Genomic DNA, 22,986 nt, shown 5'->3' with positions numbered 1-22,986 from the left:
ACCGGGCTGGAGAAAGGCCACAGGGCAGACTCCTCTGAAGGGCCTGGGAACCCGAGGCCCCCATCTCTACAGGTCTGCCCTGCCCACCCCAGCATGTGTTCTTCCCACCACCCTAGCCCTCTGGGGTGTTTCCCTAGTAAAGTTAATATGGGTGACAAAGTTAGGAGACCTTAGTGGCCTCAACCAGGGTACATTTACATAACACCCACACAGGTACACTTCTGCGTTCCTGGGAAACCTGTGAAGTGAAACTGCCCGAGTCCACTGTTACTAGGCCACTGGGAACACCCAGTTGTGCATGAGCAGCCTAGCGGTCTTCCCTTTGGCGGCAGGGACTCAGCCCCTACCTGAGGGAAATATGACCAAAGCCACCAGACCTCAACTCTCATAAGCCAGGTCACCTCGAGCAAGGGCAGGGGAACCCAGCTGGGCCTCAAAACGTTTCTAAGCTTTGTCTGCTTATACACCCCAGTGCTGGGCAAAAACCATTCATTGGAAGGGAGGTCTGCCCGTTCTGACATAACCATGGCCACCACACCAAGCAACTCTTTGTAAAACTTGAAGATATATCATCCTGACGTGATGGTCAGGGGTGTGTGTGGAACACTCTGGAAGGCCCATCTCTGGCAACAGACCTGCGCTCTTGTTGCTGCTGTGGAAACTGGCACCCCAGCCTCATCACCCAGTGTCTCCCCGGAGACTGAGCTACAAGCTCTGGCACCTACATCTCCAACCTGGCAGCCCCTTCTCCCACCAACAGGAAGGACTCAGACAGACTCTACAGGTAGATTTTTAAGCTTACAAAAATAAGAGACTACCCACAAAACTCCAAATCACCACCAATACATTTATTTGTGGGAGATGGGGTCAGATCTCACTATGAACTTTAAAACTGGATAGGACTAGAGACACTGATCTGCCCAACCTCTGGGTATTCACAACTGCACAGGTAACCAGATCCTGTGCGCAAGGCATCACCATTCAATAGATGAGCATTAGATGAGGAGGACACATTCTGAGTAGTCACATGATTTCCCATTCAGAGGCAGGTGCTGCCCTCCTATCATTAGTGTTGAGAAAAACGCAGGCAGAGCCTGGCATTCGTGTCCTAGCATAGGCCTAGACATGATGGTGGCCATGTGCCAGGGGATCCGCCCTATTTACAAAGCAGCAGAATGATGCTCCCAGCTGAGCTGCAAGATGGGCGCTGGGCTGACTGGAGGGGTAGACGGGGTGGGGTCTGACCCCATTAGCCTTTCCCCATCCAACCTGGGCCCCTACAAGCCATTCTCTGGCCCTCTGCATAAGACAGACTCAGCAAATCTGGGAGGTATGGGGAGTCTGCCAACTCCCCACCTTGCCCCACCTTCCCCAGGTCTGGCAGGTGACCCAATCCACTGGGTGCAGCCCCACCCCCGCCCAACCCCACATCTGGACAGACACATGGCAAATATGGAAACTGAAGCCCGACTGGGCTGGAGCACATCTGGTTGTTGCTGGGTTGGAGTCGTCTTGCAGGTGTCCTAAGATGGTCAGGCCTCACCCACCGTGGCCAGGTTGAGACAGTGTTTTTTAGATGATCAGGTTACTCCAGGGCAAAGCATGATCCTGATGACACCCGGCGGAAAAGCAGGCTGGAGCCTCGGAAGAGCTGGCCCTGGACCAGAAGGAAAAGTAGGGTGAGTGAGGAGGCCACGGTTCCCCATCCCTCCTAGAGGAAGGCCAGTGTCAGGCAAAGAAGGGTCCAGGAGCTCGAAGACCCAGGCTCAGGGGTGGAGGGCCTGGGCCTGTATCCCTGGAGGGCAGAATCTACCTGTGCTGAAGCAGGAGGGAGTGGTTCACTTCCTGCCCAGGGGTGTCTTTGGGGCTACCCAGTAGGAGAGCCCTAGGGAGGAGGCTCATTGCCCCCCTTGCTTCAGAGCCCAAGTGGTCTCTTTCAATGCCCATGGGGAGGATGCGACACACACTGACCAGGGTCACTGGGAAGAACTGTGGCTCTCCTCCCTGCTTCCCTCCCATCTTCCTCTTCTCAGCCTTGAGGCCAGTCAGCACTCAGCTCCCTCCAGGCTATTGCCCCATTTCACTGCGAGGCAAACCAAGGCCAGGAAAAGGAAAGGTTCTGCCCTTGGCCAGAGCCTGGACCCTTGACTGCTGGGCCCAAGAGCTCCAGCCAGGGAGAGGTGCCTTCAGCACAGAACACGAGAACCCAAGGCTGGTACTGCTGCCAGGTCCTCACGTGGCCCAGCTCCACCCACAGGCTCTCCTGGGCCCACGAATGTCCTGTAGGAGGGAGGAGTCGGTCTCCAATGCCAGCCACCCTAACAACCCAGGAACTCAGCTGAACTGGTCGCAGACCTCGAATTTTCAACCCATGTTACTTGACGGATAAGCAGTTCCTGGGCTTTCCCACCTGCGACCTGGGCCAGAGTTCCCTTATTCTTATCCTAAGAGTCTTGAAGACTCAAAGAAGAAAAGGTCTTGTCTGATGTATAATCTTAAAATAAATCCACATTTAGCCGACCTCAAATCCTTTCTGAAATTAGGTAAGATGAAAATTTAATTTAAATGCCTTATATATACCAAGTGTCCCCTCACAGCATTAGATTCCATGAAACCACATATCTTTCCATGCCATGAAGCATCCACAAAACCATTTCAGCTGAAGGATGTGGCAAAGAACAGGAAGGGCCTCCTCCGTCCAGTGCTTGCTCACCTGCACACTCAGGTACTTCCAGCAGTGAATCCAGGATTTGAACACCGGGGAGTAAGGTGGGAGCCCAGCCTGCAGCCTGCCCGGGAAGGAGAGTGTAGATGCAGAGAACAGTGGGAAGACAGCCAGCCACGGGAAAGGCGCTTCAAGAAGGAATGACTTCGAGCTGCCACCCGTCCGCACCCTGACACCACAGTTCACCCCACAGGGTGCTGGGAAGTCCCAGCGGAAGTCAGGGTGCCTGGCAGGCCGAGCCTACACACAGGTGGGAGGGGGCAGTGCTGGAAGGTCTCCCCCACCCCACAGCCTTGGTAGAGTGGCAAGTAGGGGGGCGCACACCTACCCGCAGTTGTTCACAGCCATGAGGTCGCCGACTAGCAGGAAGGGGTAGGTCAGCATGCTCACTGCGATCTGAAACCCAGAGAGGCCTGAGTGCCAGTGGCCCACCCTGGCCCGGGAAGCAGGGACACGCCACCCTAACACCCTGTGTCAAGACCTGCCTCTAGCCATTACCAGGGTTGGCTTCCTAGGCCCTACTTGGGTCCACAAGGCAGTGGGAAGGAAGAGCAGCTGGCTCGACTTACCCCCATCACGAACTTGGTATAGCTCCGGATAGCCAGGGCCTGGCTGAACTGAGGAGACAGAAAGGAAGAGCGGTTTGCCACAGGCACCTCAGGACGCAGACTGCAGCTCACATGCCTTCACCCCACCCTCTGCGCTCAGCTCCTCACAAGCACACCACACATGCCACCATTCCTGTCCGGCCCGGGGCCGGAAGCGGGGTAAGTGGACTGAAGGGAGTCCCGAGAAGGAGACCAGGTAAGTGGATCAGCTGCCGCTGCCTGTGCAACCCCACTGGACTGTGAGCCTCAAGGGCTGAGCCTGGACCTGCCTGATCAATATCCAGGGCTTGGCACACAGTTGGTGTTAAGACAGACATGCACTCTGACACCCAGAGATGAATCCTGGCCCATGGGGTGAGGCGAGGGCAACTCCAGGCTTACTGCCACCTCCACCTCAGCAAGCTTTTCCTGCTTCAGACCCCAACTCCTCAAATTCTGCTTTGCTGAAGCAAACAGCTCCTAGTGAGGAAAGGGGACTTCCTCACCCTCAGCTTCTTGTGGAGCGGCCATCCCACCAGATCGATGCCCTGGGGCCTTGGCAGAGATTTGCTCAGATGTTTGCCTGAGTGGCTTTGACAAGTCTGGCAGCCTCATCTCAGCCTTTGAGCCACACACAGAAAAGCACTCAAAAAACACTTTCAACAATCTGTTGACTGTTGTTGCTAATGTAAGCACAGCAGCCTCTGGTCAGACAGCTGCCCACCTAGACCAGGAACCACTGAGCTGTGTAATCCCTGTCCCCCGACACCCTGGCTCTGTATGTGACAGCAGCAGCTCATCCCCCCACAAGGCCCCCGAGAAGGGGCAGGACTGCAGGTTTGTGCCACTGCGATTGCAGACGGGGTGGGTCTCTACGAAGCCACTTTAAATTTGCTGACATTGAAAGGCCAGTTAAGACTCACCTGCCCAGGTCAAGTAACCAGTCTCCCTGCAAGCAGAGGCTCCCATCTGGAATGGGGACTCCTCACCACACAGAACAACATGTGCCAGACACACACACACATGGAACATGACCCACTTCCCGCCCAGGTGATTCTGGCAGACAGGTCCCCAGGCCCTCCTCTAGCCTCCTGGGCGTGGCAATCCCCACTGTGAGAATGTCTGGATACCACAATCCCCAGCCACTGCTGCTCCCTACCTCTTATCTCGGTTCAGGCAGAACCAGTCAACCCCTCAGGCACCTGGACGGCCTTCTTCAAGTGCCGTGTAGAAGGACCAGGCCTTCCTATGTTTGACCTGACCTGCTGAGAGGTCTACGTGTACTACGCTGTGTAGACCATAGCTAACAAAATAGGAGGTGAGCCTGGACTGCATACATCCTAGCAGATCTGAAAAAACTCAGAGGAATGCACCCTACTCTTGGCCTGGCCAGGGACCTAATTCCAGCCCTGTCAGTTCCAGCTGAGTGACTGTGGAGAGCCCAGAGTCTCTCCAGAATTGGTGATCTCTGGGTCTCAATTTCTGTATTGGTAAAGAACATTATACCTGCCCTGTTCTCTTCACAACTAGGACGCCATCAGATCAAAGGCCACAGTGTTCACAAAAGGGTTTTGAAAAGCAAAAGACATGACGCAAAGGTCAAAGGGTGATCACTATTGGCTGGTCTATCTCCTGGCTTCCTGAGCCCTAGCTGGGTCACTGCCTCAGAGCAGCCTTAAATAATAAGCTGGGGTCTGCTTTTAAGGCTTCCCAGGGACAAGCATTCCGTTAATTCCTCCTAGGTCTGGATAATAATCTGGAATCTTGCCTCTCCAGGCCATTCTCCCCTTAGACAAAGCTGACTCCAGGGCAATGAGAGGTCCTCTCTCGCCCTCCGGGCCTGATGCTCAGAATCCCAGAATCCTCGAGTCTGCCCCAGACCCTGGGCATCAGCAGTACACGGAAAGAAGGACAAGTCCTTGTTCCAACCAACCTGGGAACCTGGATTCTGGTCGTTTCCCAGCCCCCCTGGGGTGTCACTCACGCTGTCATCCACCAAGTAGGCATTGATGAAGTGGGCCAGCAGGTTACAGCCCCACAAGAAAACCACATCGCCCAGGAGGTGAGGGATTAATCCACTAAAAAACAAGGTAAGCAGAGATGAGCAGGAGAGGGAGAGGAACAGTTCCTGGGGACTCCACATCCAGGAAACAGGCAGGGATGTTCCAAGCTCAAAATCTCAGCATATCCAATGGCATAGCCTCAGAAAGGAAGCCTGCAGGGGCCAGCAGTTATGCACACTGGGAAGGTAGTGCTCCTTTTCCCATGGGGAGGTGTTACATGCCGCTTTGGATGCCAAAAATTAGTTAAGGGTCTCAAGCAGTTTTAGATGTGAATACTGCCAAATCTGGAATTTTCAAATGCAGGTTATGAGTGCCTACGTGTTGTAATTTTCTTCTGGCCTCTTTACCTAACCAACTCTCAGAAAACACACTGCTCAATGCATCTGTTCTCTTCACCCCTGAAAATATTCTATCAAAAAGATTATATGCAAGCATTTACAAGGAGGGCTAACTTTTTAAATGATGGCCTTTATAGGATTAACAGCTCTACAAACTGCTAAGGAAGGTTCCCAAGACGCAGCGCTGAGGACAAAGGGCCAGTTTGAGGTCAGTGGGTCCCACGTGCCTCTTGTGTTTCTAAATGTGTTTGCTTGTTTAGGTACGGAGTGTCCAGGAGGGTCCCCAGGAGATGGACGGCTGTCTCCTGGGAGGAGAAGCAGAATTATTGTTTTTGAATTTAAAATAAAAAATCTTACTATAAAATATTTGAAAAACTCAAAAGTGTGTATGTAATACATCTATGAGGAATATTAATAAAATGAACCTCTGTGAATGCAATTTCTAATCTTGTCATCCCTGCCTGTGCTCAGATTGACTACGTGCTATATATATAGCCTTTGATGCTTTCTATGCACTGTAACAGGTCTGCGTATCACCTGTCCCAAAATCACATGGGGAAAAAGAACCCTAAGAGTAGGCATCTGTTATGTGGGAATCCTATTCACACACCAGAAGAGAACTACACGGTGTGAGAAATGCCAGAGGTGGTGATGTGCAGTGTTTTAAGATGGGTGGCTGTTTCTGCAGGGCAGCCATCAGCCGGGGCCCAGTGGCTGCTCCTTTGACAGGGTACATGGTCTCCGAGGGCTCCAGACGCCCCGCACTTCGTCACCTCACATCCAACTTACTTCACCTATAAAGAAAGCGCGTACTGAAAAGACTACGTTCAGAAAGAATAACGCACAGACAGAACCCAGAAGCCACGCTGAGTTGATTTTTTATTTGCCTTAAGGTCTAGGCAGTGACATCCATGCTGATAGGTATGTAACAAACGTTGATTTGTTACCAGGTACATGTGCAAATATATGTGTGTATAAATACTTATACATACGTGTGTGTGTGTATGAATATAAATCAGAGTTTAGCAAGCTTGGCACTATAGACATTTTGGGCTGAAGAATTTTTTTTCTTCCCCCAAGAGGCAGGGTGTCAGTCTGTCACCCAGGCTGGAGTGCTGTGGTGCAATCATCACTCACTGCAGTCTCCTGGGCTCAAGCCATCCTCCCACCTCAGCCTCCTGGGGAGCTAGGACTACAGGTGCGTGCCATCACACCCAGCTAATTTTTAAAAACATTTTTGCAGAGACAGAAGGCTCACTATGTTGCTCAGGCTGGTCTTGAACTCCTGGCCTCAACTAATCCTCCCGCCTCGGCCTCCTGACAGCTGCAGAAACCACTGACGCTAATCCTGAGTAAGTGGGATCACAGATGCAAGCCACGACGCCTGGCTGAATGAATAAGCCTTTGTTGTGGGGCTGTCCTGTGTACTGTAGGATGTTTGGTGGCATCTCTGGCCCTACCCACTAGATGCCAGTTGTGACAAACAAAAGATGTCTACAGACACTGCCAGTGTTCCCTCGGGAGCAAATTCACCTCCTGTTGAGAACCGTATATTTACATATTATATACACGTACATGCAGACATACCTACAAACAGTCATTTCTTGGTTAAACGAGGGGCCATAAATAAAAAATATCTGGCAAACTGGAAAACCATGATATAAAAGACTTCTTTTTAATAATATGGAGCCTAGTATCTAGTATTTGTCATGTACCTATCACCAGGTACATCACTGCCTAGACCTTAAAAAGGCAAATCAAAAAACAACTCATCAAGCCTGGCTTCTGGGTCCTGTCTGTGCTTTATTCTTTCTGATCACAGTCTTTTCAGTATGTGTTTTCTTGAGAGGTGAAGTAAGCTGAAGTGAAGTGCAGGGTGTCTGTGGCCCGCAGAGACCAGGTGTCCTGCCAAAGGAGCAGGTCCTGGGCCCCGCCCGATGGCTGCTCTACAGAAGGAACCACCCAGCAGGACAAGATTTTCTGACTTTTCAAGAGATGCCAGAAATGTGGATTTTTGTGCAAAATATCTGAAATGTTAACAACTAATTTGTCAGAAAAGCAATGTCAAACAGAATCCATTGGCTGTAGTCAGCCTGTGAGCTTCCAGAGCTCCACCCTCAGTCCAATCAAGATTTTCAGTCATGTTTTAGCAGTGGGGCCAAGGACTATGCAGTGACCTAGCTCATGAAGACCAGCGCCACACCCACTGCAGGAGGAGGCCCAGCAGGGCTGGTCGGTTCATCTCCCCCGTGTGCTAGACACACGGTTCCACTTTGACGTGAGCCACGGCCTGAAAAGGGCTAAGCAGCTTGGACGCGCTACAGAGCTCTAGAGAGCCAGTGCAGCCCGCAGGCTACGGCAGGGCTATGTGGTTCATCCCAGGCCAGTAGCTGTGGTCTGAGAGGTTGAGGACACACCTGTTAGTAGAGCCATGCCCATGGCCAGTTATGGGGTGTATAAACTCACGTACACAAAGAATCCCAGCAGCCCTTCCTCTTTGAAAATCTTCCCAATGGAGCTCAGCACACCACTGTGAAAAAGGCAAGACAGAGACACCGGGTCATGCAGCCACCTACCAGAAGCCCAGCCCTTGGTGTGGGGCTGAGCCCACCAACTCTGCTCAGATCCAGCAGGTCCTGGCGGGGATGGGGAGGACTATTACCAGGAGGAACCAAGTAGAAAGGCACAGAGAGTGCTTGTTCGGGGTGAGGAGGAGTTGACACAGTTCACGGAGGCTGAAGAAGCCCAACCTCCCCCAGGGGCAGCCCACTAGCAGTGCTCTACTGCGTTTTCTGTGAGACGGGAGTTTAGGAATGCGTCTCCTAACGTGGGCCACTGCTGCAGAGGTGGCAGGCCCCTCTTACCTGGCCCTCACACTTATCTCTGGTTAAACAACCCTCCAGCAGAGGAGCCCGCAGGCCCGCCCAAGACAGTAAGAATAGGAGGGGGTGATGAGAGCAGAGAGAATCACTTTCCCCAAGGGCAGGGAAGGAATACAGGGCCCTACAGGAGGAGGCACTGGAACCAGCCTAGGAGGAGACATCTGGCACTCCCCAGCAGGGAGCCGGGGACTCATGCCTGGCCACTGCACCTGTTAGAGATGAGAGGACAGGCTGTGGGGTCTTAGGTGTGAAGTGCCAAGGAAGCTCAATAACAACCTTGGTGACCTGTGGCTGGACACGTCAACTGGCTTGTCCTAAATGGAGGCTGTGCAGAGCCCAGGGGGAAGGGGCAACCTAACAGAGGAAGCCAGTGGAAGGCAAAGCCCTGGGTAGCCCTGGTCCCAGGTCATCCTAGCCCGGCCAGCCCCAGCCCCACCATTCACAACAGCCAGATTATACCCTCCTGGTTCCAACTACCAACCTCATACTCCAGTCTAGGGGAATGGGCCAATTTCCCACTAATGACCCCAGTGAGGCACCATGGCAGCCGAGCTTCCTGGGGTGGTGGCCTCACAGGACAGCTGCCAAAAACACTGACCCCAGGAAATGAGAATCTTAGAGAGAAAGGGCAACCCAGATGTGTCCTTCTGCCACATGCCTCTGTGTCAACACATATGGCACTGGCACCTGCCCAGGGCTGCATGCAGATCTAGGTGAGGGTCTGGTATACAACTAAAGGGATGAGCCCCAAGCCCATGGGGTAGATGAGAATAAAAAACTCTTTTTATTCTTCATAGAGAATAAAAAGAGTTACCGGCTGGAAAAAAACTCTTTTTATTCTTCATAGAGAATAAAAAGAGTTACCGGCTGGAAAAATCATTAGAGCATTACCTTGGGGGTCCAGGAGGAGACCTCAGCTCAGCCCTAAGTGCTAGAATCAGCTCTGGTGCCAGAAATCCTAATCCAAGCTGACTCCAATCCCACTCACCCCAATGCAAAGGCATCTAGGCTCATCTAGGGCTGCCCTTGATAAGAGACAGGAAAGAGAAAACTCCCCTGGACAGACTATGGAAGCCACTGCTGCATTCCTCAGAAGCCAGGCAGCAGGCTGAGCTCACACGGGACTAGGGCAGAAAAGGGGCAGCAACCAACCCCAGCACGGTCTGCCCTGGCGGACTCTGAGAGGGTAACAGGGCCACTCCGCCAGTCCCAAGAGTTACCCACCTGTACTTGGCCTCCCGTCCCACAAACTGGACCATGCAACGCATTGAGATGACTGAGGAAAAAGAAAACACACACAGGTGACGTAGTGGGCCAAACCTCATGACACCCCAGCCACCGGTGCCAGGTGCAGAGTGGCCACTGAACAATGTGCCTATTGAGAGAGGAGGAGAGGAAGAGGGTCGCTGGGATTCCCTGTCACAGGCCATGACCGCAGGGTCCCATTTCTTCTGCCTGGGAAGAGCTCCACCTCTCTTTGGAAAGAATTCCAACCTCTCCTCAGCGGGGTGGGTTCCAGTAGAATACCCCCACCGCACTACCACTTCCCAACTGGTCTACGACTGTCTATTTCCAGTCCACAAGGAGGTACCCCTCACCCCATGCCCCCACCCCGGCTGAGATACTGTCTCATGGGAAGGTGGGCAGCTTACCATGCAGGGGGTGGGCCAACATGCGGGACACGCACTGCATCATCATCTCATAGGAGGTCTGGAAGAGAGCATGGGGTGGAGACTCGCCACCCTCCACCCTCTGGAACTGGCCCTCGAGGGGAGCTACAAGTGCTTACGAGGGAGAAGCCTGTCCCATGGACTGCACATGGGGTCAGTCTGCCAAGGATGGCTCCACCTTGCCATTTCCCCACCCAGGAGTGCTGCCCGGTCCCAGGCTAGGCCCAACAATGGCTGAGAAGGCTTTCCGGGCCTCCCCGTGCATCCAGGCCAGGGCTCCTTCCCACACCACCTCACCCGTGCATGCATGAGAACACAACTCAACTCAGTGACTCGTCAATGACCCGCCCAACTCGGGGGTGAGAAACCATCAGGCTCCCCTCCATGTGCCTCTCCCTCTCCGCCTCTCCATACCCACCTCCTTCACAACTTTCTTCAGGGAAGTCTTCATGTCATCCTTGTTGGAAACCTGCTCGATCTCATCTGGAGGGAAAACCTGAAACAAACAGAGAGGGGCCAAGAAGCAAGTTCAGCGACGCCGCTTCCAGGGAACTCTTCAGGGACTCGGGCGGCAGGAACCAGCTCCAAGCATTTCCTCTGCAGTGTCTACTGGCTGGGCCCACCTCAGGTAACCTCCAGGTCAGGAGCCTCGGGGAAAAAGAAAGCTACTATCTGGTGTCGCAGCTGTGGGAAAGCAGAACTATGGCGTGGGAGCTCTCCCACGGGGCTGGAGTGAAGCCCCCAACGGTCTGGGAAGGAGGCAGGACCAGGGTAACTGGCTGCTGCAGGGGTGGCTGGGAGCATGAGGAAACCCTGGGCCACTGTTCCTGGCTTTGCGCCGGCTCACCTTCTTCATGCTACCCCGGGTCACGGTGGAGAGGGCGTTGGACATCAGCCGGGGGCTCAGGCCTCGGAACAGCCCTATCTTACCATCCACTTGCACAATGTACTTGGCTGTAAGAAAACAGAGGCAGTAGAGGAGTCACACCCAGTTCAGGGCCACCCACTCCTGGGTCACACACACCCAGATCAGGCTCAGCTTGTCCTTCAGGTAACTGCTGACTATAGGTTCATACCTTTTCTTGCTTTTTTTTTTGCTTTAAAAACTCTACTTGACAAACTCAGCTGTGATTTCTCAGCAACTTAAATGCTGCAACACAGAAAACAATTCTGTTTGTTAAAAATTAAGTTTTTCTTGCGGAAAAGAAAATAGGAAAGACAGAGAAAGTACCCACAGGGAATGATGAAGTTTGCAACCTAAAGGAGGAAAAAGGCAATGGAAGGGCTCCCAGGAGACAGTCTCCACCCTGCTACCGTGCTATACCCAGGGTGCCACCTGGCACCTTTGGCATTGATTAGTCAAGGGAGAAACAAGTCTATAGAGAAGTAACTGAAACAGAAGCACCAATGAACCATTCCACAGAATAAACTTAAATGTGAGGGACACTAGGCCCCACTCGTGTGAGTTAGTGTTTTCTTCACTAGGGTCTATTGCTCTAACGATACCTTTCATGATGTTTCATTGTTTTCTATCAACATTTTGAACATGTTTTAAATGGAAGGGTGGGTATTTTTATAAACCTGTGCATCTGGAAGTGAGCAGAACATTCTCTCAGACAGCATGCTCTCCCTTTTAGACCCATGACTTTAGCTCTCTGGCACCGCACAGAGGCAGGAAGAAGCAAATATGCCTTTTGCTCCTCCGCGGATGTCTGCCAGCCCAGCAATTCAACGTCACAGCTAGCATGGGTTTTTCACGAGGCTGAGAACACCTGTTACCTGTTCATGTGATTTCCTGAGATGGGGGTGGGCTGGAAAGAGAGGAGGAGGAGAAAGGGGATGCTGGGTGACTTGGCAAGGAGCCCTACTTCAGAGTGAACAGGCGGAAGGAAAACTTGCCTTGGGGGAGGGTGGATCCTAGTGAGGAGAGGGCACCTCAGGACCTCTGCATGTGATCCACCCTCTTCCATCGGATCTGCCCACCAGTGAAAACAAAGGAATAAGGACCTCCATTTCTCCCCATTTCTGAGAAGACTGAGGAAGAAGTGAGAGAGGAGGAAGGCGTGCTGAAATGCCTGCAGGGGCCTCTGTGCCCAAGGCCTCGGGCTGGCCAGGGCCTCCCTCATTCCGGGTTTTTCCGCAGTTCCGGAAACCCTCTGGGAAGTTCCTTCTTCTCCACCAGAGAATGTCACGACAGCTGCGGTACTTTCAGCCAAGATATGTAGAGGAGGAGACGCTGTCCACCCTGTACCAGAGAGCCAGATGGCGGCCCCTCGCTGACTCCAGAGCAGGTCTGGTGTCTGGATGCCCAGTGAACACCTGCTCACACCTAGACTGAAGCTCCATTTATATAAACAAGGCTGGGGCACACCTCAGAACTCTGCTCATCCTTACAAGAGGCAGAAAGATGGGGGTCAAGTTCCCTCCGCTCTAAGTCCTTTTGGGAATGGCTGTGTCACATGAATAGAGATGACTGGGCTCTAACCTTGCCTCTCAGGGCACAGCACATGCTACCAGATCCAGAGGAAGCCCCATGCAGGGCCGCAGCTCTCCGCCCCGGCTGCCTGACCTCTGTATACCTCTTCACTACGCAGTGGTCGGGGGCCTTCCTACTTCTGTCATTCCCCCTCCACTACATTCACAATTTTTAAGTAAAAAACAACACAAACACATTTCTTCACAAGATGACACATTCTGCCTGGCCCTAGACTCTGCACTCAACAACACAGGGACAAAACTGGAAGAGAAATATGACACCCAATTCTGCTAACAGCATGAAGTGGAAAAGGTAACACAGAGGCCAAGCCCCGAGTTACTCAGCAGAAACAAAGATTCCGGAGAACATTCTAGACAACCAAACAGGTAAGAGCAGAGGTGCAGGGAACTTGAGAGGATTCGCCTGGAATGGAACTCCGGCTGTGAACCCGGAGAGAAAAGGCACATTTAAAGAAGGCCCTCATCACGATCGTCTGACAAGGGTGGGGACCGGGAAAGGGACAGTGAGGGTGAACATGAGAAGGCCCTGGCCAGCTGGCACCTGTGAGCCGGGCAGCAGAGGCAGCAAGGTGGGCTTCTTGGTGACAGACAGGAAGCTTCTTGGGAGCTTACAGGAAGGCCTGGGAAGGATAAGCTGACCTTACTTTGCAGACAAGGTGTGCAGCCGGGCCAGAGTAGGTAAGTGGCCCTCCCAAGCTCACACAGCCCACAGAAGTGAAGCTGCAATTCACTGCACACCATTCTGTAACCAACAGATGGAGACACCAGAGTGAGTGAGCACCACGCTGCCTGTGGAATGCAGAGGAAACAAGACACCCAGGTGGGATGAAAGAAAAGAACTCAGGAGAAGCCCCACAGGCCTCCTCCTGGAGTACCAGGGCCAGCCTGCTCACAAGGCAAAAGGAAATCACCCCCACACCTGTTCAGGGCAGCAGAGATAACAGGGACCGGGGTCCTGGACTGGTCCCTCTCTCAGGCATCCGTGTCTGTCCCCTCCTGCTGTCTAGGCTGGCAGCTGGCAGCTACAGGCAGAGGAGCTGGACCAAAGCTGTGTGGTTCACCTGCTCCCACCTCGACACCATGCCCTCTCTGGCCATGCTTAGATCCCCTCCCCGTGCCAGCTGAACTCCTTGTGCCATGCTGCGTGGTAGCTTCTCCCCACTTGAGGCCTCTTTTCTGTTGGTGTGGGTTTTCCTGCTCGGGAGGCACACTCACCGTAGGTGAAGAAGCTCGGCAGATAGAGGACCTTCCTCCCCAGCACATTGGTCCCAAGGGTGGGGGGCATCGGCTCATGACCCACCTTCAGAATTAACAAAGACAAAGGGACTATCAGAGTCTACTGGTGATTCAGCCTCACCACCTCTTCTCAGCCTCCTGTCCACTTTGCCTAACTCTTCTCCCACAAATTCTAATGTGGTTCCTGTTCCTGTTTTCCCCATCAAAACATGCCAGAAAGCTCATCAGTGTCTCTAACCACCGGCAGCACGTAATCTCCCAATGAACAGAAATGCCTGGTCCCAGATACTACCCCAACCACAATCCAAGTCACACCCACACCCCAACATTCTTACATTCAAATCCCAGGTATTCCCAGCAGAGAAATCCCATTTGTATGTCCTTCAAACCCCACTCTCATCTCAGAATAAATCTCAGTTATTCTCATCTCCAGATGAAAAACTTCATTCCAACCTCAATTCCAAATGTGGCAATAAGAAAACATCATACGCAAGCTTCAGACAGGTCAGCCATTAAGTCATCCATTCCAAAGTGCACCCCAAACTCAAATTTCTTAACAAATATACTGCAGACACCTCCACATCTATTCCTCCCATTCCGAGGCTTAGCAAACTGTTTCCTCAAATTCCAGCTGCTTCTCAGATATACCCTCTGCTGCGTTCTCATCTCAATCACCCTACATCCCTGTGACAAAATGACCTGCTCATTTCTGTATGGCTTTGATAGTTCTCGCTGTACAGATGCTTTGCATATCTGAAATATTTATTAAACTCTTAGATGGGTGAAGGACCATCCATATCCACGTGAGGAGCAGGAAGTCTCTGTCAAGGGGTGAGAGCCCCTGCTGCCAGGCAGGAGGCAAGATGTCAAGGAAACCAGCACCTAGGTGGGGAGAGAGAAGGCCCCTTCCTCCCTTGGCAGGGATCAGGATACAGGCCCTGTGCCCTCTAAGCAGACCGGCCAGTCCCATGGACCAGAGAGATTCCTCTGAGACGCAGAAGAGGATTTGGCCTGCAGCTGTGGGAGGCGGTGGCAGGTTAAAAAGCTCTACCTCAGAAACCGGATAAGGTATGCTTCCAGCGCTTTTTGGGATCAACTTCCTGTCCCCTTTTGCCTTTATCAAGCAAGTGCTTTTGAGAGCTCAGGCCATCTCCTGTGAATGTGATTCTGAGAGGACTAACAAATTAATGATTGTAAACTGAAAATCTCCATGATGGGGACTGTCTTTAGAAGAAAAACATTTTGATCCAGTGGAGCCAAAGGAGGAAAGGGGTGGGTCAGCTGATGCAGGCAGCAAGTCCTTCCCTTCTAGACCTTTCTCTTCTGGGTTAAAAGTTCCAAGGTTCTGAGCTAAGTTTTGTCTTTATCTTTGTTCTCTTAAACACAGGTGGCATTCCTTTATACCTCCACTCCAAGTCACCGCCACTGCTCTCTTCCTGGCCTTACCCAGTTTAGTCACTACAATTTGGGATTCCCACTGATCCCAATTTCACCCTTAAATCTGTGTGGTTATCTCATATCCCCGTGGCTCCTAAATCTGTTGAATCAATTTTCTTAACTTCTATTGGGTTATCACAGGCACACTGGCTATATCTCATCCCCATTCCTCTTATCTTCCAAGTTTTGATGACTTGTTCCCAAATCACTAAACCCAATTTCATCCTCAAATCTGTTAACTCAGTCCTAACTACAGCAAATGCAGTGGCCCTATGTCAGATACCAGCAGGGACAGTCTGTCATCTTAAAATCTCCAACTCCCAAGCCTGCCACCCACATGCCCTGATCTAAGGCCCTGCATTCTTATGTACTCAATCTAGACAACTCCGAATCTGTCACTCCACTCCTGCCACCCCCACTCCCAGTCATCTGCCTTTTTCAAGATATTACTCTGATTCCCAAGCAACACCCATTGAAGTTCTTACACTAATATATGTTACACTCAACAGTGGCTGGGTTCAAATCAGACAGGCACCTCTGGGGCTTCAAAGGGGTTCATCCATCCTTACCTGTCCACCATCTAGTTCTTCTTACACTTTGGTGTCCTTCATTCCCCCATTCCCTTCCCCAACCACCCTTATTTCAAAGTTCTTTCAAACCAGATCAGCCATCGTCCAAATGATTAAACCACCTCTTCGTTTCCTTCACATTGAGCCCCTGTGCTCCAGGATCCTTCACTCCACAGACGCTCCCACCTGCACCCTAAAATCCTAGCCCTCACTCAGTCTCGTTCCATCAGCTTCCAGAACCCTCACTTCTAAGGACCCACCAGTTCAACTGCTGTACATACAATTTTAATTAACCCTGTGAGTAAGACAGTCCTCACTCCCAAATCACAACCAAATGCCAGTCTTGGTCTCTGCCCTCCCCCATCAGCAATTTTCAAATCTATCACAATTAGGGTCTAATCAGGCACCTTGATGCCCCTGACTGAATCTCCTCATTCTTTGTCATATTCTTGGTCACACCCACAAATCTATTACCATTCCTCGGATCCCAGATTTCAATTACTCTCATTCTCAAGGCCTTCTCATTCCAATTGTATTTTGCATTCTCTCAGTTCAATTATAAAGATGGTAAAATCGGACACCCACCTGCCTCAACTCAAATCTTGGATGGGTCTCCACTTCCATTTTTACCTTCCTCCCCCCACCCTTCTTAACTGGAAAATTCTGGCCCAATGACCCTCATCAAAACTGTACCCATCCCAGCCACACCCACCTAATTCTCACACCTCCATACCCTCTTCATTCCAGCTCACTCTCTCTTTCTCTCAAGCAGCACACTTCATCTGTACCGCATTGCCGGCCACCACCATATCTGCCAAGTGCCCGTGCATTCCTCCGTTCCAGAGACATCCCTACCTCGATCTCAATTTCTGGAAGTCCTTACCTATCCTGCCACCTATGTCTCCACTGTCCCTTCTGCCCAATTTCAATACTCGCATGCCCCTTCTCCTCATCCGCCCAGGTACAAGCACTGTGATTCCTATCTCTGATCCCAACTATGATTTCCATTTTCTCCTCCAAATGCGTCATCCCTTCCCCCTAAAAGCCTCCTCCTAGCTCCCCTCTCTAGACAAATCGCTGCCACTCCCCTCCCACAATGCCGGCCCTATCTGTTCCCCTCCCCCCATACGCGTCACCCTGTCCCCTCCTCCTACCAAATCTGTCGTAGCCATCAAATCCAGAATCCCCATCCCCGTAAACTGATAGCATTCCCCTGCTAAATTCTTTGCCTTTGCACTCTCCCACCAAATTAAATCACCACGAAACCCAAGACCTCCGTCCCCGCTGCCCACCCCCAGTCTGATGTCCTTCTTTACCTCCTAAATTTCTGGCCCTGGCACCCACTTTGCCCCCACCCCAAGACGCTTTAAATCCGTCTCTATCAAATGCAGAGCCCCCGTTCCCCTCTGCCCCAAATATGTGCTCCTCACTCTGTAAACACTTTGCCTGGGCCCCCAACCTTCCTCCCTATCTCTTCACACAAACTTCTCGCCCCTCCCCCAATTGTTTCTTCCCTCACCCCAAATTCGTTTCCTTCCCTATCCCAAGTCCATCATCCCCACTCCTTTATCTCCCAAATACATCTTTCCAGCCCATCGCCCCCTCCTTGGCATCCTCCAAGTCGCGTGTTCCTTGCACCCTCTCCCAAATCTGTGGCTCTAACCCTTTCCTCTCCTTTCTGCATCCTAAAACCCGTGACTCCTGCGTTCCCAACTCCCTCACGGCTTCCCTCCCCTCCCACCCACTTCGGCCCCCAACCCGCCGTCCCCGCCCCTCTCCCCAAATCTGTCGCCATTGATTCCCCGCCCCAATCCTCCAAATCCTGGCCTGTCACCTTCACATCGGCCTCCCATCTCCCTACGGCGCCTCTGGTCCCCCACCTGGATGAGCAGCTTCACATAGAGCAGCGGATGGCTGAGCGCCGTCACACCCGCGCCCAGTGCCACGAAAAGAGCCTCAGTGGTCGGGGCGTTGTCCCCAGACCCCAGGCCCCCCGATCCGCCGTCCATCCTGCGAGCCGAGGGCTGAGCCGCAGGCCGAGGGTGACGCGGATGTGCGCGGTGGGCGGGCGGTGGATCGCGAGCTCGGGCCTCGACCCCCGCCGCCGCTCCGCCACGAGCTCCGGCTCCAGCTCCAGCTCCCGCCATCCCCGCGGCACCGCCGCGAGCCCAGGGCGCCACTTCCGGGTCCGAAGCCCCCATGGCGCCCGGCGGCGAGGTCACTCCCCGTCACGTGATGGAGGTCACGCCCCCTCGCTAGCGTCAGGGGGCGGGGCCGGGGCGCACCACTCCAGACCGAGGGGGAGCTCGGGAGCTTGGCGCGGCTGGTGGGACGTGCCGGATGTGGCCCCCAGGACTTTTGGGCGCCCGGCAGGACTCTGGGCTGCCGGCCTGGGGTCAATGGTGACGGGCAGCCGGGGCCGCGGGCTCGGGAGTTGTGGCAGCTACCGCAGGCCGAGGCGCTCCCCCGGGAGCCCGAGAGCGCGCGGGGGCGGGGTTCGGCGCCTCTGGTTGCCAGAAGTCCCCAGTTTGGTCTGAGGCGCTTCCAAGCCCCCTCCCCGGCTTCGGGAGTTTTCTCCGCAGTTCTCGGCCCGCCCCTTTGCGGCCCAGATCCCAGTCGCCGCGGCCTGCGTGGAACTTTGCGCAAGCTGAACCTCCCGCTGCGGGACGAGCCCGGAGCCCCGAGCCCCTCTGCGGTCCCAGCCTCTTTGTCCGACCCCTTTCCTATCCCCTCTGCCAGGAATGCCCTCCCCACCAGAGCAGATCCAGATGTCCCCTCAGCGACTGTGGGCACCCTCCCCAGCTGCGGAGCCTTCGCACGCCTTCCTTAGAACCCGTGGTTGTAAAATTTGTTTTGCTCTAAAGTATTTGAGTGTCTCCCTCACTAGATCCTGAGGGTTTTAGTGAGTCCCTCAGTGTGAGCACTCGCAGGCACTGCTAGGTGCCTGTAGTTGATTCTTAGTTAAGAAAAGTGAATAATCACAACTAGACCTTAAATTGCAGGAACTATGTGACGGGCACTTTTTAAAGTGCTTTACAGGTGTTGATTCAAGTGTAATCCTCCCAAGAACCCCGCAAGGAAGATAGGACAGCAAGTGCTCTGCTCCTATTTGTAAACGTGCGCTACCTGCAATAACACCTACAACAGAATCCCGCTAGTTGTGGGGGGTTTGCAAAAAAAGTTTCTGTTTGAATGGATCCTAGAGTGCAGGGACACAGCAGTGGAAGACCTGGTCCCTTTGCCTGTGCTTACCCTGTAGCCAGTTCATTGTGAGAAATTTCTTGAGACAGACACCTGCCTTCTGGTCACTTTTACTACTAGTCTCGGTTTCCCATTCTGTCCTTTCTGACTCCCTTCCTGCCCTACCCCTTAAAAAGCTACTTCCCCTCTTGCCACTCCTGATAACAAACACTCTATGCACTTTTCACGTTCAAAGCCCTCACCTTGGCCTCCCTAACCCAGGCTTGTCCTAGTGAAATCATTTGCAAAGCCTCCTAGCCCTTTCAACTTGCTATTTTTTCTCTGTCACACACAACTTTCATCAAACCTCCCGCCATCCTTCAGGAGCACCTTAAATGACTTCCTTTTGCCTATATTCTGATTTAGCTTTCTCAATAAGGACCTCAAAGTCAAGTTCCTAGTGCCACACTAACTACCCAGAAGAGGCTAGAGGTTTTAGTTTGGGGTGCGGGTAGGGGAGGATGATTTACTCATACCTTCCTTCTGAAAGTTCCTCATAGGAACCTTTTCCTTCTCTACGCTTTTTGTCCCTATTTTTCTCCAGTTGTCTGTTTTTCCTTCTGAACTTGGCTGTTCACCATTGAGCCTTTACTCTGCCTTACGTGGTCACCTAACTTTGGGCCTATACTTATTTGGCGCTTTCAGACTGTGGTTCCATGTGAGGCAGCAACTTTGCGTTGTCTTGCATTGTTTTGTATCTTCCACAGCCAAATGTAGGGCTATGCATATAGCACATGCTCAGTAAAGTGTTTCTAAATGATCCAACAATTTCTCCAAGCAAAGAAAGTAAAGGAAAAATAGATTAGCTAAACCAGTTAGACCCCTAGGGTACCAAGCAGAAGCAAATGTAAAACTGCACGATAGCTGTATTTCTACAACCCAGGGCTCACAGAGACTCCAAGAGGATGAAAACAAGAATCCTCACAATAAAAAATGTACGAGCTACTCAAAGAAACATACCATCAAGAGAGAGAATAGGCAAAACAGGAGGAACTTGAGATAATAGAACCATCTCGAAGAAAATTAAAAGGAAAAAAGTAGGTTTCAAATGAAGGCAAAGATAACAGGAAGCACTAGTAAAAAGAATAGAAAATTGTAAAGAAAAAAAAGGTGTATTTGAAAAGGAACCGAACAGAACATCTAGAAATGAAAAGTATACTCACTGAAATGATTGAATTAAAGAAAATCTTCCTACTGAGCAATCTGGCAATAAATCTTTAGAGCTATAAAGCAGTTAGCTCTGGCCAAGTGCAGTGGCTCACAACTGTAATCCCAGCATTTTGGGAGGCCGAGGCAGGCGGATCACCTGAGGTCAGGAGTTCGAGACCAACCTGGCCAAAGTGGCAAAACCCCCGTCTTAATTAAAATACAAAAATTAGCTGGGCATGGTAGTGCACACCTGTAATCCCAGCTACTCCTGCCATGGGATGCTGAGGCAGAAGAATCAGTTGAACCCAGGAGGCAGAGGTTGCAGTGAGCCTAGTTCGTGCCACTGCACTCTAGCCTAGATGATAAGAGCGAAACTCCATCTCAAAAAAAAGTGGCTAGCTCTGGGCTGGGGTAGTGCCCCCAACTTCGATGCCACCACCCTCTGCGTATGCCATCTCACAGTGCTGGCCACACTGCACTGTGACTGCCTGTTTTCTTGTCAGTCTCCCATGTTAGACTGTAAACTCTTGACAGCCAGGACTATTCTATCCATGGTTGAACCCCAAGCCTGGCTCGATGCCTGGCACATGATAGGAATAAAGAAGGAAATTAAATAGCAATCATAGTAAAACAAAACCTTATCATTTGTAGTTGCTGTATAATAAAGTAAATCTTACTGTGTTGTGTGCTGTTTAATATACTATCTCCCCAGCTCTGTTTAGGGCAAAATAACTGCCTTCCTGCAAATCATTAAACTTTATCTATCCTCCCCACATTCTTAGCAAAATTCCCAGGCATCTAAAAATTCCCTTTTTTCTTGCTAACCAGCTGCAAGGTCACAAAGCAAATAAACTCAAAACTGTGAAATGTGTTTCTCAAATGTTACTTTTCAAACCTGAAGTACATCACAAAATATGTCACAAGTTAATTAACTGCTCTTTGTTCTGGGTTCTATAAACCTGCGTCCTGCCTCATCATCCTGTACCACCCAGGTGCATGAAAGGCATCCCATTTTCTTTGTCCTTTGCTCAACATTAAAAAGCAATTCCAGGGGGAACGGATCCAAGATGGCTGAATAGGAACAGCTCTGGAGTGCAGTTCGCAGCAAGAGCAACGCAGAGGGTGAGTGAACACCACATTTCCAAAAGAGTTATTACTGCCCACAGACCAGGAGATTCCCAGGCTGAAAAACACCACGAGTTTCCAGCACAGCTGTTTCAGCTGGCCCAGCGGGTTTCCGCACAAAAACTCACAGAAATCTGGGCAGCCGTTTCAACTGGCACCTGGAACTCCTGGGAGACAGAGCCACCCATTCAACTAAAAAAAAGGGGATTAAAACAGGGAGCCAGGTGATCTGGCTCGGTGAGACCCACTCCCACAAAGAACAGCAATCTGAAATGCTCTGGATTGAGAGTTTTGCAGCAAGCGCAGCTGGACCCGGGACAGTCCAGCTCTGCTAGGGGAAGGTTGTCTGCCATTACCAAGGCAGTCCACCATTACTGAGGCACTCTGCCATTACAGAGGCAATCCGCCATTACAGAGGCAGTCTGCCATTACTGAGGCAGACCACTATTGCCAAGGCAGTTGTAACTATACCTCTATAAACAACACCGCAAGGAAGTTCACACAGTGGCTGGGCAGAGCCCACAGCAGCTCAGCAACGCCTCTGCTGGCAGACTGTGACTAGGCTACCTCCTTGCTGGGTTGGGCAGCTCTGAAAAAAGGCAGCAGCACATCAGAAACTTATAAATAAAACCCCCACCTTCCCAGAACAGAGCACCTGGGAAAAAAGGGGGTTATGAGTTCTGCTGCAGCAACGTACCTGCCCAGCAGCTCTGAACAGAACAACAGAGCTCACAACTCAGCACTTGAGCTCCTATAAGGAAGAGACTATCTCCTCAAGCATCTCCCTGAACCCCATATATCCAAAGAGTCACCTAAAAGAGGAGAGCTCAGGCTGACATCTGGTGGGTATCCTTCTGGGACGAAGATGACAGAAGAAGAAACTGGCAGCAGCCCTTAATGTTCTGCAGCTGCCGCAGGTGATCCCCAGGCAAGCAGGGTCCAGAGTGGACCTCCAGCAGTCCTACAGCAGAGGGGCCTAACTGTTAGAAGGAAAACTAAAAAACAGAAAGAAATAACTTCATTATCAACAAAAAGGACATCCACTCAGAGACCCCATCTGAAAGTCACCAACTACAAAGACCACAGATAGATAAATCCACAAAGATGGGAAGAAACCAGTGCAAAAAGGATGAAAACACCCAAAATCAGAATGCCTCTCCTCCTCCAAGGGATCACAACTCATCACCAGCAAAGGAACAAAGCTGGATGGAGAATAAGTCTGACGAATTGAAAGAAACAGGCTTCAGAAGGTGGGTAATAACAAACTTCCCTGAGCTAAAAGAACATGTTCTAACCCAATGCAAAGAAACTAAGAACTTTGAAAAAAGGTTTGACAAAACGCTAACGAGACTAAACTGCTTAGAGAAGAATATAAGTGACTTAATGGAGCTGAAAAACACAACGCAAGAACTTTGCAAAGCATACACAAGTTTCAATAACCAAACCAACCAAGCAGAAGAAAGGATATC

General features: G+C 51.6%; 1 protein-coding gene across 5 annotated transcripts; it reads right to left on the bottom strand.

The window, feature by feature from the left end:
• Positions 1-827: 827 nt before the first annotated feature.
• Positions 828-18,583, bottom strand: MTCH1 (mitochondrial carrier 1). Of its 5 annotated transcripts, none has more exons than XM_012464322.2 (12): positions 17,884-18,583; positions 13,977-14,061; positions 11,113-11,219; positions 10,684-10,761; positions 10,248-10,305; positions 9,820-9,871; positions 8,184-8,243; positions 5,297-5,390; positions 3,295-3,342; positions 3,054-3,121; positions 2,714-2,789; positions 828-1,657 (listed from the first exon to the last, which is right to left on the bottom strand). In XM_012464322.2, exons 1-12 carry the CDS (start codon positions 18,202-18,204, stop codon positions 1,586-1,588), a joined length of 1,119 nt encoding a protein of 372 aa, XP_012319745.1. In that variant the 5' UTR covers positions 18,205-18,583; the 3' UTR covers positions 828-1,585. The 5 variants fall into 5 exon arrangements, with proteins under 5 accessions (XP_012319745.1, XP_012319744.1, XP_012319746.1 ...); XM_012464321.2 differs by having other exon boundaries at positions 5,246-5,390; positions 17,884-18,227; XM_012464323.3 differs by lacking the exon at positions 17,884-18,583 and adding an exon at positions 16,589-16,702 and having other exon boundaries at positions 1,365-1,657; positions 5,246-5,390.
• Between the last annotated feature and the right edge of the window lie 4,403 nt (positions 18,584-22,986).

Source organism: Aotus nancymaae, unplaced genomic scaffold, assembly GCF_030222135.1.
Source record: "Aotus nancymaae isolate 86718 unplaced genomic scaffold, 86718_ANA_hifiasm-v0.15.2.pri h1tg000040l, whole genome shotgun sequence".
Lineage (NCBI taxonomy): Eukaryota > Metazoa > Chordata > Mammalia > Primates > Aotidae > Aotus > Aotus nancymaae.
The sequence above is the reverse complement of the archived record's forward strand: the minus strand, read 5'-3'. Positions and strand labels throughout refer to the sequence as shown.